Source organism: Cryptomeria japonica, chromosome 9 (assembly GCF_030272615.1).
Source record: "Cryptomeria japonica chromosome 9, Sugi_1.0, whole genome shotgun sequence".
NCBI classification, from domain to species: Eukaryota; Viridiplantae; Streptophyta; class Pinopsida; order Cupressales; family Cupressaceae; genus Cryptomeria; species Cryptomeria japonica.
In genome coordinates this window covers 56747327-56766315 of record NC_081413.1, presented here as the reverse complement: position 1 = coordinate 56766315, position 18989 = coordinate 56747327, and the positions used below count along the sequence as shown (strand labels likewise).

The 18989-nt window shown below is 33.4% G+C and overlaps 1 protein-coding gene across 1 annotated transcript; it reads right to left on the bottom strand.

The window, feature by feature from the left end:
- Positions 1-523: 523 nt before the first annotated feature.
- On the bottom strand, positions 524-1903 carry LOC131040499 (phospholipase A1-Igamma2, chloroplastic-like). The gene has a single exon (XM_057973441.2). It carries the CDS (start codon positions 1901-1903, stop codon positions 524-526), a length of 1380 nt encoding a protein of 459 aa, XP_057829424.2.
- Positions 1904-18989: the final 17086 nt, after the last annotated feature.

Below are 18989 nucleotides of genomic sequence, written 5' to 3'. Positions count from 1 at the left end.
CTATTCCTATGCTTATCTATCTTTTTATCTCTTTTTTTCTCTCCCACTCTACCTCTTGCTCTCTATCTATCAATCTACTTATCTCTATCTCTCTATTTTTATCTCCCCTCTACCTATCTCTATCTCTCTATCTATTTCTCCCCCTCTACCTATCTCTATCTCTCTATCTATTTCTCTCCCTCTTTCTCTCCCCTCTATCTTTATTCCTACTTTTATCTAATCTAAACTAACAGCAATAGTGCTTTGCATCACTTATTAAATATTGTATCCACAGGACATAGATTTATTACAAACAGCAACTAATGATTTGTTTTGGGGAAGGATACAACTTTACAAAAATCCTTGAAAATACTTTTAATCTTCTTTCGAAACTCCACATGAAAAAAAAAAAAAAAAAATCCTGATTCAGAAATCAGTGCTTGATTTATCCTTTATATTTTAAAATATGCTTTGTCACTACTGTAAACAATGGTTTAAAAAATATTATAAAAGCATATGATTTATTAAGAAGAAGTGCAATACATTAAAGGGGGATATGCGGAAGAGGAACAGGAGTTGGAGTTGAAGGAGAGTAAACCAACACGCCATCTATGCGTTTCGCCACTTCTTTATTTCTCCTTTTCCACCAGTTGGAAGGGATTTGCAGCCTTTGAATCAATAAGTCCGAGTATTTGTTAACTAGGGCTAGATCTCTCCCCGAGGACTTAAAGGGCAATTTGTTATGTCCTTGAAAGCCATCAAGTGCTTGCAGGTAAACCTCTAAGTTGTGGAAATTTGCAGGATTATACGTCTGCTTCAGGAAAGGCGAGCTGCTGCTGTCTAAACTAATCTCTACCCCCACATGAACATATGCCCACGGAAGCCAATGTAGAAGCCTAGTCAGCCATCCCAATTTTTCGTTGAAAAAAATCCCAGAAATTTTTGGAACAAAATCCTTGTTGTTTACCACAGGCAACACTTTGACGCCAATCTCTTCCATATGTTGGGCAAATGACAGGTTCCCTACGCGCGGAGACGCGAAGGAAAACACTGTAACAGGAATTGAACTCACACCATATTTATTCACCATGATTTGTTTTATATCGTATGCGCTCAGCGTTGCCAGTGCAGCACCCAAGCTATGCCCAGTAAATGTTATGCTCAAATCTTCTTCTTGCTCTTTGTATTCCTTCACTAATCTGGTAATCTCACCCACAACAGTGTCCCTTGCACTAAGCCTACATCTGACAGTGTCCTCGTCGGAGGAGGCATAACAACTGAGAAAACCCTTCTCTACCCTAGCCTCTGGATTTGAAATGATTTGGATATTGGAGCATGGTGTAGCCTTTGATGTCAATATTGGAACCAACACGTCTCTGAGATTTTGCATCCACTCGTACGGAGTTTGCGTGCCTCTCCATGCAACAACTATGTCGCGTCTTCCCAATCTCTTTATCTCCTCTGGGTCATTGCAAACGGCAATATAACCTATCCAGGCAACGCCTTCACTTGACTCCTGGCCAAAAACGGACTCCAAAAGACTCGTATTGGCGTATATATATTTGGTAACTTGATACCCACGCCCACAATTTCTCAATTTCAGTCTCTGGGTGATCGAGCTTTTGCTGCGCTTACAATTCCCATAGTAAGCGGAAGAGCGAGTATTGTCAAATGAATCGTAGCATTGCTGTGCAAGATCACCATATCTGAGTATCTCTTCTTTGAGAAGTGGATTAATGGGATCGAGCATGCCATCCCAATGATTGGCACCCTGGATATCCCGCCATATATCACAAACTTTTAATTGTTTTGTTTTGTCTTGTACACCTCCATTAGTTTTCCCGTTTGGGGATATGGTATTACATCCCGATAAATAGTATTCGACCTCCTTCCAATGGCCAAACGGTAATCGAGATATTGACATATCTCAGTGCTTACAGTTGTTAGAAACGTTCAAGGCTACGGAAAAGAAATCGCTAACTCTAGAGGTATTGAAATCTCTGTTTGATGGCCTGATTCGCAAACTTCCTTCGTTTTAAGAGTTTCAGAGCAATGGGTACAGATTATAAATAGGCAATGTGGTCATGTAGAAACGCGTTTCCTCCGCAACTTGGCAATTTACTTGACTTGGCCTCCTTTACTTTATCCGTTACAAATAACTGGAAAAAGTAAAACTAAAAAATTATCTGTAAAATAACAAAATTATTTGGAAAACCCACTTGACTTGGCATCCTTTACTTTATCCATCACAAATATCTGGTTTCTAGTAGTACGCGTTCAGTCGTATTATGTTTGTCAAACCAATTTAATTGAGTTACCGTACGCGTCTTCTTATCTGTGGAAAAGTATAACTTAAAACAATTATTGGCGGCTAATTCTTACTCGATCTTGGTTAACATCTTTGTAGTTAGCACCTCACGTAGACTACAACAAAATGCACTATCTTCTTGTATGGAGTAACAATGGGGATCCATAAAATGTCACATAAACTTGCCCTAACATGAGTTTTAAGACTCGATATGAGTGAAAAGTATACAAGAGAAAATAATAGGAAGTAATAATTATTCAAATAATGAAGTAAACTACTTTAAAAATTAAGAACAAAGGTCATCACTTTCATCAAGCTTATGAAGAATTCTAAAGACCCTGGACAAATGAAGATAACAAGCAATTCTTATATGGCTATTGGGCTTGCCTTAGTCAAACCCCTATTTTGGTCTTCTGATCTCCACAAACAACTAGATAGATAGATGGACAAAATGATACTATGAGATATAATGTTATGGATGCAAAGATGAAATTAGAAATACTATGATACTACCAAAATATCAAAGCTACAAGCACATATTAGCATGATGGACAAGACACAACCAACCCAACAAGAAGATCTATCTTGGAAGCTACCACAATCTTCCAAGAATGGTCCTTCCAATACCAATAAATTACACTTTACCAATACGATGAGAGTAAATTGCATGCAATATGTTTGAAGAGTCTTGTTACAGAGTGATAGCTTCATAAAATGTAAGAGAGTAGTGTATTGCAGAGAGTGTGAATGAGATTCTTCCTTCTCTTTTCAAAAGGGGAAGGTTCTGATAAAATTGGAAGGTTCTAGCACATCTATGAGATCTAACTTGGCTGATAGGGGTATTACACTAGAATATTCCAGCAAGAGTAATGCTACAAGGGCCCATTAAGTCATGCATTTTCACTAATGCACTATTTAGAATTTTCACTTATAGTTGTCATATGAGAAAATGAGACTCTAAAATCATGGATAAAGCATATTTTTCTAGAAATTTGATATTTCCATGTCATCGTATTATAAATTTGACATTATGACTTCTCATGCTAAAGAGAAGATTTCATGTAGTGTAAAATTACATAGGTGTGTAATTTTTTACAATACATTTTACCCTCACTTTAATGAGCATATGTATCTTATAAAATATGTGAGCTAAAGTACCATAAAATTTAAAATTATAACCAAAGGTTATAGAAAAGGGTTCATGAATATAGTAGAGGGTACATGGTCTTTATTCCACATGGAGATGCACCCAAGGATAATATCTACAAAATAGCTAAGATACCCTACATAAAACTGATATGTCAAACTCTAAATTTTACAACAAATATGTAAACTATAGACAAACATGTCAGGTGAAAACAAAAAAGGTAGAAATTGTAAAAAGTGATTTTTACTAAAAATATTTTTATACGTATGACTAGCAATCTTTGTTATGCTAGAGACTATGTAGTGATTTTGATTCTGCCATGATTGCTACAAGTAGTGTTGTAGGACAACCATGAAAAAAATGGTATAAAAGTTAATAGTCTAGTAGGTTACGCTATGCTAGGTGGTTTAAAATGATGCTAGGTATTTAAAATGATTTGAAAATTTTTCAAAATAATTATTACTGTGTATTTTGATATCCTCCTCTTAAAATAATTTGCATGAATTTACAACTGCAAGTTATTTTAAGAAGAAGAGAGAAGCAAGATGTTGTATCATGAAATATATAATGAGGTGTACTCATAGAATGCGATCATTTATTAGTAAGGATGACACATAAAATCTCACCTACATCCATATACCTACAAGGGTAACAGGGGTCTTTTAGGGAATAAACATATAGATAAACTTGTAAACATGGGAAAAAAAACAAAAATCAAACAAATTGTTACTTCCAAATATAACAAGATTAATTCTCTACTCAATTATATAAAATAGAAAAAAATTCCTCCCAATATTTGATCATATGGAGAAGGAGAGTGAGTTAGTAATGATACCATTACTAGTGCAATACTAAGCATCTCACCTATGGCAAGAGACAAATAGGAGCTACAACAATAGCATCATCCTCAACAATATATGAGGTGATAATCAAAGACATTGTATGGATACTTGGTAATTCTATAATTTATCCTATAATAATTCAAACATACATACTTTTAGAGAAGAATGTGTTGAATGCATTATAAGATATAATGTTGTAGGAATATATTAACTAACCACTAGAAGAGGAGAAGTGACATGTATAGAAGAATATGGAACCTCTTCTAGAAGAAGAAAATATGTAAGAAGATCATGGCTACATAAAGAAGGAAGATTAAGTATTTTTTTGGCAATTGAGATAGATTGAGCCTTGCTTAAAAATTTTCTTAGGTGGTCGATGGGGGTATATTCAGGTCAACTATGAAAAATACTCAGCAGTAGATATGACTTTTGTGATCTTAGGTGGTTGATAGGGATATAATCAACATTAGATATGACTTTTGTCCTATGAATATCTATTGGCTAAACAAAAGGTGGAATGTAAGGAAGTGTGATAATCAATGGAGGGTTTATTTCAAGAGAAAGGAACACATTCACCCATTTAGGATGATGTTCATCAAGATCACTAGGAGTATTGAAGATGGATCAAAAGATATGATAATTGATAGTGTAGAAGAAGAAGCAATTGGCTTGGTTGGGACCAAGTTGTGAGGTGGTTGCATGGGAGGTGAACATTCATCCTCCATCATATAAAATTTAGCATGTTAAAGAGTCAATTCTTTCCTATAAGGCTTATGCTCATGAAGAATCTTGTTTTGGTGAGTATGTGAATCCTAAACAAGTGTTTGAGATGACACAAGCATACCCTATTCTGTAGGTGTTTCTTTCTTCAACTCCGATGATGGAGAAACAATCTTAATAGAAGGAGGTACCTAAGGTGTATGTGATCTATAACTCACTACTAGTTCCACTCTTCAACCTATCACTAGGGTGGTAGGAGGAAAAAAAGGTAACCTTAGATGATGAGAGATAGATGATGCACCTAAGTACTTACCACTGGTAGATAGGTCTAGTTATTATAGGAGCTACATGTAGTACATGAGGAGAATAATTAGAAAAATAAGTTATTCTCCTTTCTCTATTGTAGGCATAAATGGAGGAACAAATGAGACCATTGAAAGCTACAAAATCTTTGAGGAAAGGGGTTGTCTAATCAAGGGAGTATACTTATATCTATCTCCCAAAGAGGAAGGCATAGAGGTATAGTCATGCTTCAATGATTGAGATATGGGTGGGGGTGCAATCATAGAAGGTTTGAAGGAAGATGGAGAAAAAAATAATAATGAGAAGTTAGCTTCAAATTTAGAAGTATCTTTAAATAATAAATAACCCTAGGTTGCAAGAATCCAATAAGAGGGCTAAAACTGATCAAGAGGGAAGCTCCTAGAATATAATATCAATGACATATGTAGTATCCTAGATAGTGTGCATGATATTGTTATGGGAGAATTTTAGATATTTGTGGATAACAAAAGTGACTGCATTCAATGAAACTAGCCACGGAATGCCTAGTTTTTCTTTGAAGAGATTAGATTCAGGGATCACTACAAAGGTTGTGTATACCAAGTTGGATCAAAATTAGACTAACAAAGTGATAGACCCCATACGTGGTAAAGAGAGACTTTAATGAATATGAAAGATCATAGAAGATTCATGATATTTTTCTTGATAAAAACTATTAATAATCAGTTCAGAAGGACAAAATAGCAAATTACAACAACCAGTTGTAGGTGCCCACTAAAATGCTACAGCAGCAGGCTGGGCAGCATTAAAACTCATCAAAGAACATATGCTGATCATCCATTTCGATCTCGTGGGAAGAAAAGGAGTGTGATAGAGAGAGAAACATCTGAGTTTTCAAATGTGTTTGATTATGGTGAGATGGAATGATCTGGATATTGTGTTGTGAGCACCGGAGGATTCTAAAAAGAAAGTTGTCCAGGAAAGTAGAAAAGTGTAGGTAAGAAAGCAAAAGTCCATTTCATAGCAGTTTAACATGAGAATAAAATCAAAAGCACCCTTACCACAGAAGGGAGAAGAAAGGGGTGGGCTGAAGACTTTTGACATGAGAAGCTTCCAAATAGTAATTTGAGATCAGATAGTCTTCTTTGTACAACACAATATTTGGAGAAAGTATAATCCTATAATTCCCACTATAATCAGATAAGACGCTTAAATCACACATATTAAGCTTTAATTTTTCGATTTAAAAGTGTTAAATACTCAAAATTTACTGATATTCTATAAACTTAATATGTTGCTTAATGTGTGTGATTTAAACCTCATGAATAAATACAGACAAAACTAGACTTGATATGTTGCTTAATGTGTGTGGTTTAAACCTCACTGATAAATACAGACAAAACTAGAAAAGCTCCATAATAAATAAAACGTGTTAAAAAAATCTTAAACATACCATAGATATTGGGCTTATGCTTCACTTATTTTCTAGTAAATGCATGATTTGAAGCCATTATATGTTCTTGTTATTCAAATGCAATCAGATCGCTTCTTTTTATCCTTTTTTCTAAAGAAATTAAAAACAGATTTGTCCAATATTTTTTTATGACTCAATCCAAAACAAAAGGATTTTATCTCATGTTTGATGTTATGCTGCGCATCTTCTATGGATTTGCATTCGTGAAATGACCAGGTAAATAAAGGTGGGCATTCCATTTGCAACTTCTCTTGTATTTGTCAAACCACGTTAATTGAATTGCCGTGCACATCGTGGGTTTCGTTACTTTGTCCGCTCATTCATGGCCGCTCATTCACGGCCGTGACAATCCTATCCTTGTCGACACGCCTGCAATAACGTATAACAGGAAAATACAAAGTACGGCGAAGATTCGTGAAGCTTAAGATGAAAGGTACTGGTTGAAGGCATTTTTGACTATTTAATGTAATGTATTCAAATTTTCAGTATTAATTATTAGTATTATTGGAATGATAATACTATAGTGAGCTGTCGGTACCGACGTGCAGGGGTAGATTCATTACAATTATTGGTATATGATTTTTTTTGTCAACAAAATCATTCAATTCAATTTTTTATTTTTCAAATTTTATAGGTTTTGACTTTATTCATTCTCATGAGAGATGGGTTCTTGTGAATCACTACTCAGAATCATGAGTCAATGAGTTTAATTTGAAAACTGCACAATTGAATCTTGATAGCAATATCACAATTTGATTTCTTGTGGAAAGTCTCCTACTTATCACTTGATGAGCTAAAGGGGCTCTATAATGAATGGTTCATAAGGCACAACACTTGCTGAAGGTTTTTTCAAATGGGTTGCAAACTGAGTGGGTTTAACTTTGGAGGAAACTTAGTGGTTAAGTGCACTCAAATTGGAGTAGTACTAAGATGGGTGACCTTCCGAGAAGGACCAATGCTTCACCTCTATGAGCATCACCTAGATGCAATGAGTGCTAAGTGTACCATTCATTCTCATGAGAGATGGGTTATTGTGAACCGCTACTCATGAATCATGGGCCAATGAGTTTGACTCAAAAACTACACAATTGAATCCTGATAGCAATATCACAATATATTACATCTTTAATGTAAGCTATTTTTTTAAATATTTTTATTTGTCAAAGTGAGCATATATGATATTTAAATTAAGAAACAACTACTTTCAATTTTAACTAGCAACTCTTGCAAAGGCCTATAAAAGATATTTTCCTTAAGTTTTAATTATTATATGTGAAAATTTGTGTTATCTACTCTCAACAAAATTGACATTATTTCTTATTGTGAATGGAATCAGCCTTAAAATTATTTATTTCATTTGTCATAAGTATGATTATATTTAGCCTTTTTGTGATGCTTTATTCCATATGTAAGTAATTTTAGACTACTAATAAATTGCTTCCTTCAATATTTTTGTGCTTTTAATTTTTATTGATGTTTGCACATCCAATAAATAAATGTTTAACAAATAATTTAGATCTGTATCTAAATTTTTAAAGTTTTACATAAATAAATAAATATATATATATATTATTAACAAATATAAATTAATAATATTATTTTGGTTATCCTTGTGCAATTTAATAATATAAAAGTTTGATAATAAAATAATGTTATTAATAATATAATATTAATATTTATAATAATAAATTAATAAGTAACAACATAATAATAATAAATATATAAAAAAATTATGCAATAATATTATAGTATAATTAAAATATATTAATAATAATATAAGAATTAAAATACAATAATATAAGAATCATAATATTTATCTATATGACTCTAACCCTAACATAATCCTAAATCTAATCATGCCTCTAATTGAATCTTAACATATTTAACCTAAGTCTAACCTAACACCAACTTTAAACATAACTTTAACTTAACCATAGTCCAAACTTAATTTGGATTATATTTAATATATCATGTATTTATTAGTATATAATTATAATATATTCATAATATAATAACTACAAGAATTCTATATGGCACTAACCCTATGTTTATCTTAAATATAATCATATCTCTAATTGAACTTTAACATATTTAACCTTAGCCTAACCTAGCACCAACTTTAAACATAACTTAAACATAATCCTATCTAATTACAATGAAAATACCACTCTCATCACTCGTAGCCTAATCATGTGCTTATATTTTTCTTGCAAATTTTATTTGCAACCCTAAGATTGAAATGGTTAAGTATGCAATAATAAATTAGAACAATTCAACAATTAGATTTATTAATTTAAAAAGAATGAACAAAAACTAATATTATATTAAATTAAACAACTATTATGCTATAAAATTTGTTGAAGATTATTTGAATTTTTAGTCTAATTTTATTTGCATTAAATATATTTAAAAATGGATAGTAAAATTCCTTATTTGGATTCCAATAGACTTGACACTTGTCACTTTATTGTTTTTATAGCGTAACTATTAAAATTCATATTTTAATTAATATCTTATGTACATATTTGTTTGTTATGTATTATTAGTGTCTTTTATTTGTTTGTTATGTATTATTTCTTCTACTTGATAATTGTTTGCAAAATGCAATATTTAATCTCTTCTACATGATAACTTTTTGTAAAATACAATATTAAATTAGTATTACAAATCTAAAATGACAAGTACTTGTCACTACGTGATACTTGTTGTGAATGGAATCAGCCCTAAAATTATTTATTTCAATCGTCATAAGTATGGTTATATTTAGCCTCTTTGTGATGCTTTATTCTATATGTAATTAATCTTGAAATTAATACTTTTAGACTACTAATAAATTGCTTTCTTCAAGATATTTGTGCTTCTAATTTTTATTGTTGTAATTCTTATTAAATTTTTAACAGATGGTTTTTTTCTCAAAAAAAAGAGAATTATGCATTCTAGAATGTTATACATTATGGAAGATTCATTTCTATACTTTGATTTTCACTAAAATTTTGATTTGTATGTGTTTCTAATATGGACTCCCTCTATCGTTACTTTTTTTCTTGGGCAAAAGGCCATAGGCCCATACTTGTATTAATATTAAATATTTGATAATGTATTATAGTATATGAGGAGAGTATATCAATTGTATCATATTTCTACATTTTTATCAACTTTCCTATAGTTGCTAATATTTTCTTGACTCAGTTATCATCTGGACATTCACTATCTTGACAATACAAAAAAAAAACCCTTACAAGTGATAGTTAGACATCCAACTATGAACAAAATTAGGGGCTTCTTATGTTGCCCCCAATGCATCAAATTGACTCTTGAGTCTCTTACATGTTACAAAAGGAGATCTCGATGTATGTATGGGTAACTAAGACTATTGTATGCCATGAACAAAATACCTAGAGTAAAGAAAAATCAATCTCTATAAACTTAATCTGACATAGAGCACCCATAGAATCGTTGACTCCCTCTACTATTATTAGTTATTGTTGCATAGGTTTCAATGAATATGAATGTGTTATTATGTTATGAGTGATTTACATGGTTTTGGATTAAGAAAAAAACAGGTTTCGAAGGGGCCCCAAAACCCTTTACAAAATGATTCTAAGAGGTATAGAATCAAATATAAACATCCAAAACAAAATGAGTTGCATGGATAAGCATAAGAAACAATAGCGAAAGAGACAACAAAAGCCCAGTCAAGCACAAAAAGACAACAATCAGACCAAACCTAGACACAAACAAAGCCAGTAACCAGAAAACAAAAAGCAATACAAACCCAGTTACATAAGGCTTTTGAGGGTCTCAGTGACCTCATCCTCAAGGAAATTCATTGTATCAGCAGCAGTCTTCATAGCTTTATAATCCACACTGTGAATAGATGCCTTTTCTTCATATTCCCACGGGTTCTTTTGCACGGTCCTTCTCCATCCTGAGCCACCTCAGCATCATCCCAAATAATAACAGTAGCCCTATCCGACTGCTCAGACTATTCACCATAATATTCATAACCATTGTAGACTGTTTGACAATTTTGTGACTCCTTGGCATAATAGTTTTGAGGGTATCCTGGATCTTGTTATAGGCTTCCTCAACATGGATAATGCGATCCTCCAGCCTTTTCTTTAGATGATCAACCCCTTCACCCGTCTTCTCAATGCATTCCATAACCAACTTCTTCTCAACCTCAATCCTGTTCCCCTCATTATTCTGATTACCTTGAGTAGAACCTGTAGGGATCGCTTCCATTTTTCTTCCCAGGGCTCTTTGGTTGATCCTTATCTCCTTAAGTTCATGGAAAAACCATTTGAACATGCTGAAAGTGTCAATAACATGTTCACGAGCCATGCCCAACACATTATCATAATCCTCCCTCTTATCATTAAGCTCAACACTTTTGGGATGAAGGTCTTCAATAACAACCGCGCCCACATTACTAGTCTCCTTATTGGAAGAAGGAGAGGTTGAGCTATTAGGGCAATCAGGGTCCTTACCATCTTCTGCCTTCTCACTAGAAGAGGGGGAGCCATTCTTAGCGGAAGTAGAGGAGGAGGACATAACAATTTTATTTTTCCCTTTGATACCCTTCCTCGCCTTAGGTTGTGAACTCGAGGGTTTTTCAATTTTATCTTTTTTCAGGGTTGGGGAATTCTCTTCAGACCCAAACCTTGAAGCTTCATTATTAGAATCACCTAGACTAGTGTCATCATTCTCAGAAACAATATGGATATAATCATCAGGGTGAGGAAAAGCATGGAAATAGGCATCAATAAGGACCAAAAAGGCCTTTGTGCAAGATGGGAAACTTGGAAGGGTTCTTGCGGTGGTCACTAAAATTAACCCTAAGAGAAGACATGAGATAGAAAGGGAAAGAAATCTTCACACCATGGCAAAAATGATTCAAAATAAAAGTGATGTCCATACACCCTAGTATAATGACCATCCAAAGTAAGGTAATTCATGATTACCTTAAGAAGCTTCTGCCAAATAAACTTAATGACCACAATGTCATAGTAGTTGGTTGTCCTTTTAACAATTTTGGCCAGCTCCGCCTCCTTCTTGGGGAAATTCTACACAACTTCCTCAGTATACACTCTGTCTTTGTAATACTTCATACCCTCCATAGATAACCATGTGAACTATGCAATAAGGGCTTCATCAACCAGGACCTTCTGACCATGGAGAACAATTGTTCCATCCTGATTACACCCTTGTAGCCTCTCAATGTAGGGAGTGAACCCCCCTTTCTCCGAAATCTACCATAGCTTATTTTCATTCTTCAACTACACACATCTAGGCAATTCAATTCTTTTTCTCGTACCACCCATTCTATCTTTCTCTCTGTTACACTCTCTGCAAATAATTTTCAGAGTGAAAGTAAGATTCCAGAAAATGTTTAAAATTGCCCACAAAGCATATAAAATAAATTCGCATTGATTCTGATGTCCTCTCTGGCCACCTGCCTCAAAAAGGAACTCAGAATCATTATGGAAAAGTTATCATTAAATTTACTCCCCCGACTTCACTTGTGGAACAAATGCATAGAAAATTCCGATTCCATCTTGTCACCACGGGTCCAACTAAGTTGGACATTACACATCACCCCCCTATTGCAAAGGAAGTTAGCAGCCATATTGGCTTGTCTCTATGCATAAACAATAATGCATCTATCAAAGTTTTTAATAATATCTATTGCCTTCTTCATCCAAATATCAGCATTCCAAGTCGGAGAAGGTTTGCCCTTTAGGTAGTTGACAATATTCTTTGAGTCCCTCTCAACCCAAACAAGCTTAAACTTGTTATATTTAGCAAGTTTTAAACTTTGATAAGCTCCTATAGCTTCTACAATATTATTAGTTTATTTTCCAAGAGGGAGAGAAATAGCATAAATGAAGTTGCCATAGTGATCTCATATCACCCCTACACAACCAACTTGAACAGGGTCCCCTCCAGCCACACCATCAAAATTGATTTTTACCCATCCTTGGGGTGATTTACATGGTTTATTTGAATAATTAATATATAAATTTTTTGATTATTTTTTTGCATTTTTATTTCATTGATACAAAATATTATTATATTCTTGAATTTATTATTCTATTTGCCAAAATTCAACTACATTGATGATCATTATCTCACTAGAATGATAATATTTTGGTGAGGTTGGGACATTTGCCAAACATGTAAGATGTTGATTTATTAGACTCACTAAAAGATGGTCTTATTTCACAAACATTATCATCACCAAATTTTAATAGTATAAAGTTAAATGTATGCATTCTATAAACTTCACTTGTATTCTTAGATTTTAAATTTATTCTTGGTTTGTGTGCTTGTGATATGAACTCCCTCTACTATCACTCATTTCACTACAAAATCCGGCGAAAATTTCTGATGAAAGATGCATAATTAGATGTATCATCGGATACCTGTGATATTTAACGTGAAATTTTCATTTTTTTTTAAATTCATGCCCGATGTTCATTGGAATTTCGAAAAAAATATTTTCGTCAAAATTCCAACGAACATTCATCAAAATATCGATAAATATTTTTTTAATTAATAAAATTGAGCTCAATGATTTATAAATGACTAATTTGATCATCAGATAAAATACACAACTAAACATTAGATTTATGCTTGGACAATAGTTATATATGTATGTACACATATATATGTATATCTATATGAATTTGTGTGTCTGTGTCTGTGTACACACACACACACACACACACATAACTATTAGTTTCATAATGAAGGTTACTTTTGAAAAAGGTTTTATAGATGAATAATATTTTTGTGAAGTTTTTTTAGTAGTGTTTTTTGAACTCTAAATTTAATAATAGTGGACATTTTAGTAACAATATTGCAATATTCAGAATTAAAATGAATTTAACCAACATTTCATATCTAGATGACATCCAAACTTATGATTAATAGTCACTGTCTCTTAACTTTTTTGATACAAATGACTAAATATACTACCGATAGATATAAATCAATTGGAATTTAAATGTAAAATAGTTATTACAATGACCAAATAAATGACTAACATGACTAAGTAAATGGCTACTTAACAAGAATCAATGACTAAATTAACCATTAAATATATTAGTATACTACCAAATTGATGACTAAAATATATTAGTTTTCGTTGATTTTCCGATGAAAACCAGTTCTTCACTTTTCTCACAAAATTAGATTCGTCACTTTTTCAATGAATTTTTTGTGACGAAATTTGTAAGGGTGATTTTTCAGTAATACGATAAAAGTTTGTCGATATTTCAACAAACATTCATCGGAAATTGGTGCCAAATACAGTAGTGTATTATTGAGAATTTCTTTATAGTATATTTTTTAATTATCGATGCTTTATTGTGTTTCAAGCGATTTTTATGATTGATTGTATGAGTTTGCCTAAACATGGTCATTTTAAGGTGCTTTGAGCAATTTGCATATTTGATCTCTTTGTGAGTTTAATTGAACATGACAATTACATGGTGTTCTCCATGATTTAATTTAAGTGGATTTTATTGAGAAAGTGTTTTAAGTAATTTTCACAATTGGATTCCTTGTAAATATATTTAATCGTGATTTTTGATCAAATTTAATTTTTTATGGTGTGACAAATCTATATGCTTGTGAGGTTGATCATGAGATCAACCACCCATGATATTTTTGAGAGCACAAAGTGTGATTTGAAACGTTGATGGAAAAAAATACACACAATCGAATCCAGAAAAATTCATAAGAAGAAACTAACCTCTTGTTTGTGTAAATTGTAGAATCACTTGATGCAGATCCCTTTTTGTTTATTTCTATTCACCAAATCCATTAGTATAATTATTTTTATGTTAAGTAGCTACAAATATATATCTATCTTGGTTGATGTACCTTGCAATATTATAGCAATCACATTGAATAATAATAATAATAATAATATATTTTTATAAAACTAACTCGAAGTCACCTCTACATATTTAGTCTCCCTAAGAAACATAAGATATTAAGAAAAAGAAACTAATGATGAGTTCCATCATAGTACCTTACACAATAAGAGTCAACAAGAAATGCAATGAGATAGGAAAAATACATCCAAGTGCAAAAACCTTGACAAGATGAAGAGATTAGAGCCATTATAAAAGATATCTAGGTTTTCTAATTTGGGGTCTCCTACAAGAACCAAAGCTCCAAAGGTTTGAGTCCCATACACCTAGTGAATTTTCACAATAGATAAAAATACTAACCAAGAAAAAAAAAATAGTCCTTAATCCATCAATTAACTAATTCTCACATGTTAAATGTTGACATGATATTTGAACCAACCCCTAAATTAACATTGATTACTACCCCTTTTGTGGCTATTGAGTGCTCCAAATTTTCCTCTTGCTCTTTCTTTTCTCCTACAAGTGGGATATAACAAGGATGCCTAGTTCTCCTTATCTCTTGTTGAAAGTTTGGGAAGATTTATTAATCACCAAAAGGCTAATGTTTAGATTCAAGGATGCAAAGTGGCTTGAGTTTGTAACTTGGTATCTTATCTTCAATTTGTAAAGATAGATAATTATAAAATAAAATTTCCACAATTTTCTCCATATATCTTAGTCATATAATGAAAATAAAATAATGATATCATAATTCATTTACTTAGTCATCTCAGTATGAGGAAAATTTTATACTAATTGAGACCATAAGGTCTATTACATCAATAAATAATGATACTATAAGATAGTGAAGTCTTTGCTCACCATGAATCCTTCCTTCATTTGAAAACTATGAGACAAGAACATGATCTAGGTTCTTTTCTACCCGACTATGAAGTGTACGCTTCCCCAAGGATTTTTTATAAAAGAGCTTCCAAACCTATAGAAGGTACCTAGCAATCTGGAATCGATGAGCATGATGGAATCTAGTGCAACATGATATATATAACATACATCTTGCATAAAGAGCATGCTTGTCCTATTATCATGATATGGAAAAGAGTAAAAATATTAGTAATCCCCTAGAATCAAAATAATTAGAAAAAGCTTTGGCTAAAGCATCTTTTGAGTTGATTATCGAAAGATAGATTTATAGTGAAGATCTACCCTTCTATGTCTATCCATATTCAACACCTGTCCATAAATTAACAATCAAAGTTATTTCACATGTAAATAATAGTTCCATTGAACGATAAGAAAACTACTCCCTCCATCTGAGAACATTAAGAAGTTAGTTTTATCATCTATTTTAAGTATGTGTTCTCCCAATTATTTTTCAAACGAATGTTCTTAACAAAAGATATTGATTATCAAAGTTTAGCATAAAGTCCAAATATAAAGGCCCAACATATAAACCACAAGTTAGACTTAGTAGGTTGTGCTATCAGTAAGATAGGTAGATGGAAACTGGTTAGACTTAGTAGGTTATACTATAGATATATGAAGTTTTTTATTGCTTTTGATATGGGGGACTCTGTTTCCATGTTTAGTGGGATGGTTGTTCTCAACTGAGGTTAATGTTGTTGTATGGTAATCTTGTTGTTTCAAAGATTCAAGATATTTTCCCTACTTACATAATAATTAAATAAAAATATTGATTAAACTACCATTCTTAATTTTTAATATGACTGACCTTCTTTCAAAGACTCATTCTCCTTTATTCACAAATTTCATTCATACTAAACATATATTTCACCCATAAAGAAAATTCAAAACATAAGAATTATTGAAAAAATAATGGAATTCAATAGAGACAACCAGGAAGAACATTAAGATATAATGTAGCCAAATCAATGTACAAAAGAAACTTATCATCGTAAAAATTTGCTTCCATTGTTTTTCTTTGTCGAAATTATGTGTCTACTTTAGGAAGGAATATGTGAACTATATGGATGTTCGGGCTACCTAAGCCTAAAAGCCATATAAATATACTTACTTATTTCTTCTACAGTCCTAGTTAAGTTCCACTCCCGTGCTAGTCTTACCCTTAATTCTTTTTATAAAACAGAACATGTAGATCGATTAAAGACTAAATTTGTATATCGAATGTAAAAGCATTTACATAATAATAATTGCTGCATTGCCAAACATTGCAGACTTAAGAATTTAACAAACATTGCCGACTTAAGAATTTATAAGAGAGTAAGATGTGACACGATTTGGAAGATCGGCGAAATTACTTAATAACATTCCGATGCGGTTTACATAAAACTAAAAATGATCATTGCCAGCAAGGGGAAATTTTACTCATATCGACATGATTTTCCATAAAGGTAAAGTTGATACAGAGTCGTAAACAAATGGAAGGAATATGGATACGAATTTGTCTTGGCTGCAAGGAACACTAGATGATTCTTATCGCTATGCTTAGCGGTACAGAATTGGAACACTTCTAAGAATGCATGTATATATTAAGCAGAAGTATACCTATGAACATATGATGGTTATTTGGAGAGCTCACAATGCACTATACTGCAGAAACTCATATAGGTTAGTATTTGTTCAGTCAAAATTAAGAAGGGCCGTATTCATTTGAAATGAAAACTGATCCTCCCTGCTGTTGTAACGTAATTTCTCCTAGTTCCACCGTGAAAACTATGATACTGCATTAGACAATGCTTTTCGAAACCTCATAAAACCGTGAGTTATTACAAAGAAGTGGAATAAATTAAACGGGGATATGCGGAAGAGGAACAGGAGTTGGAGTTTTAGGAGAGTAGACCAACACGCCATCTATGCGTTTCACCAGTTCTTTATTTCTCCTTGCCCACCAGTTAGAAGGGATTTGAAGCCTTTCAATCAATAAGTCAGAGTGTTTGTTAACCAGAGTTGGATCTCTTCCCGAGGGCTTAAAGGGCAGCTTGTTATTTCCTTGAAAGCCAGCAAGTGCGTGCAAATAAACCTCTAAGCTGTGGAAATTTGCAGGATTATGTGTTTGCTTCAGCAAAGGCGAGCTGCTGCTGTCTAAACTAATCTCTACTGCCACATGAACATGTGCCCACGAAAGCCAGTGCAGAAGCTTTGTCAGCCATCCCAACATACAATTCCCATAGTATGTGGAAGAGCGCGTATTATCAAATGAATCGTCGCATTCCTGTGCAAAATCACCATATCTGAGCATCTCTGTTTTCAGATGTGGATTAATGGGATCGAGCAAGCCATCCCAATGGTTGGCACCCTGTATATCCTGCCATATATCACGAACTCCATCTCCATCAGTTTTTTGTTTGGAGAAATGGTATTACATGCCGATAAATAATATTCAACCTCCCTCTAACAGCCAAAAGGTAATCGATATATTGACATACTTGTTTTGGGAATGTGAAGTACAACGATCACATGACCCTTCTCGTTCTCTCAACTGTTCATTTCATATCTGAATATGATTATATAATGGCTGTGTGCAGCCCATGTATTTGGAGTTGATTAATAGAAGTTATTCCCTGCTTTGAGTGTGGATGTAGGCAGATTTGCAGAACCACGATAAATCGTGTGTTGTCTCTTCTTACTGTTTTCTCTGCTCTTTCTAATCTTTACAATTGGTATCAGAGCCATGTTGGCTTGAGCAGAGATGGAGGAAGAAGGAGAAGGTAAAACTTGTAGCTTCTATGGCAGTTTTATGTTCCATGTAAAACTATGCTTCAAGCGCCGCGTACATTGGTGGGATGGCTGGAAGAAAGAGGGGGACTCAGTTGAAGAGGAGAATCCAGCGAAGGAAAAGGATGTTGGGATTCTTATTTGCTCTCTCCTTGAGCCAGCCTTGGCACTTATTGGCCAAACCGTTAACGGTCGGGAAGTTGTTGGCATTCGTGTGGTGAAGGTTGAACGCCATGATAATCCCTGTATAGACGCTGGAATTTCTAAGCTGAAAGATATTGAAAAAGTGGTTGTTGCTGAAGAGGATGAACTCAAGAGATTGCGGGAGGAAGAGTGTATGCCATTGGAGACCCAAGTTGAATCTGCTGTTGACTCCCAGGATGAGGAGGGTGCAGATTGGAGTGAGGTAGCAGGGCAAGGAGGCTTGGGAGAAATTTTGGCTTCGGAGAGCTCTACGGATGGCATGGCCTTGGCGAAAATAAAGAGGCACTCCCGTAATGATGACAACCTTTGTGCAGATAATTTCATAGAAGCCTATGAGCCTATGGATTTAGATGACATAGCAAATGATAAAAGTCATTTTTCTAGTTTGAAGCGAAAGCGACCATTGACAGGAGCAGAGGACAATGGGCATCACTCCAAGTGGTTTCAGGCGTCACAT

What these genes read in the sequence shown, in the direction of transcription:
- LOC131040499 (XM_057973441.2), bottom strand. Translation starts at nt 1,903, where the DNA reads ATGTCAATATCTCGATTACCGTTTGGCCATTGGAAGGAGGTCGAATAC.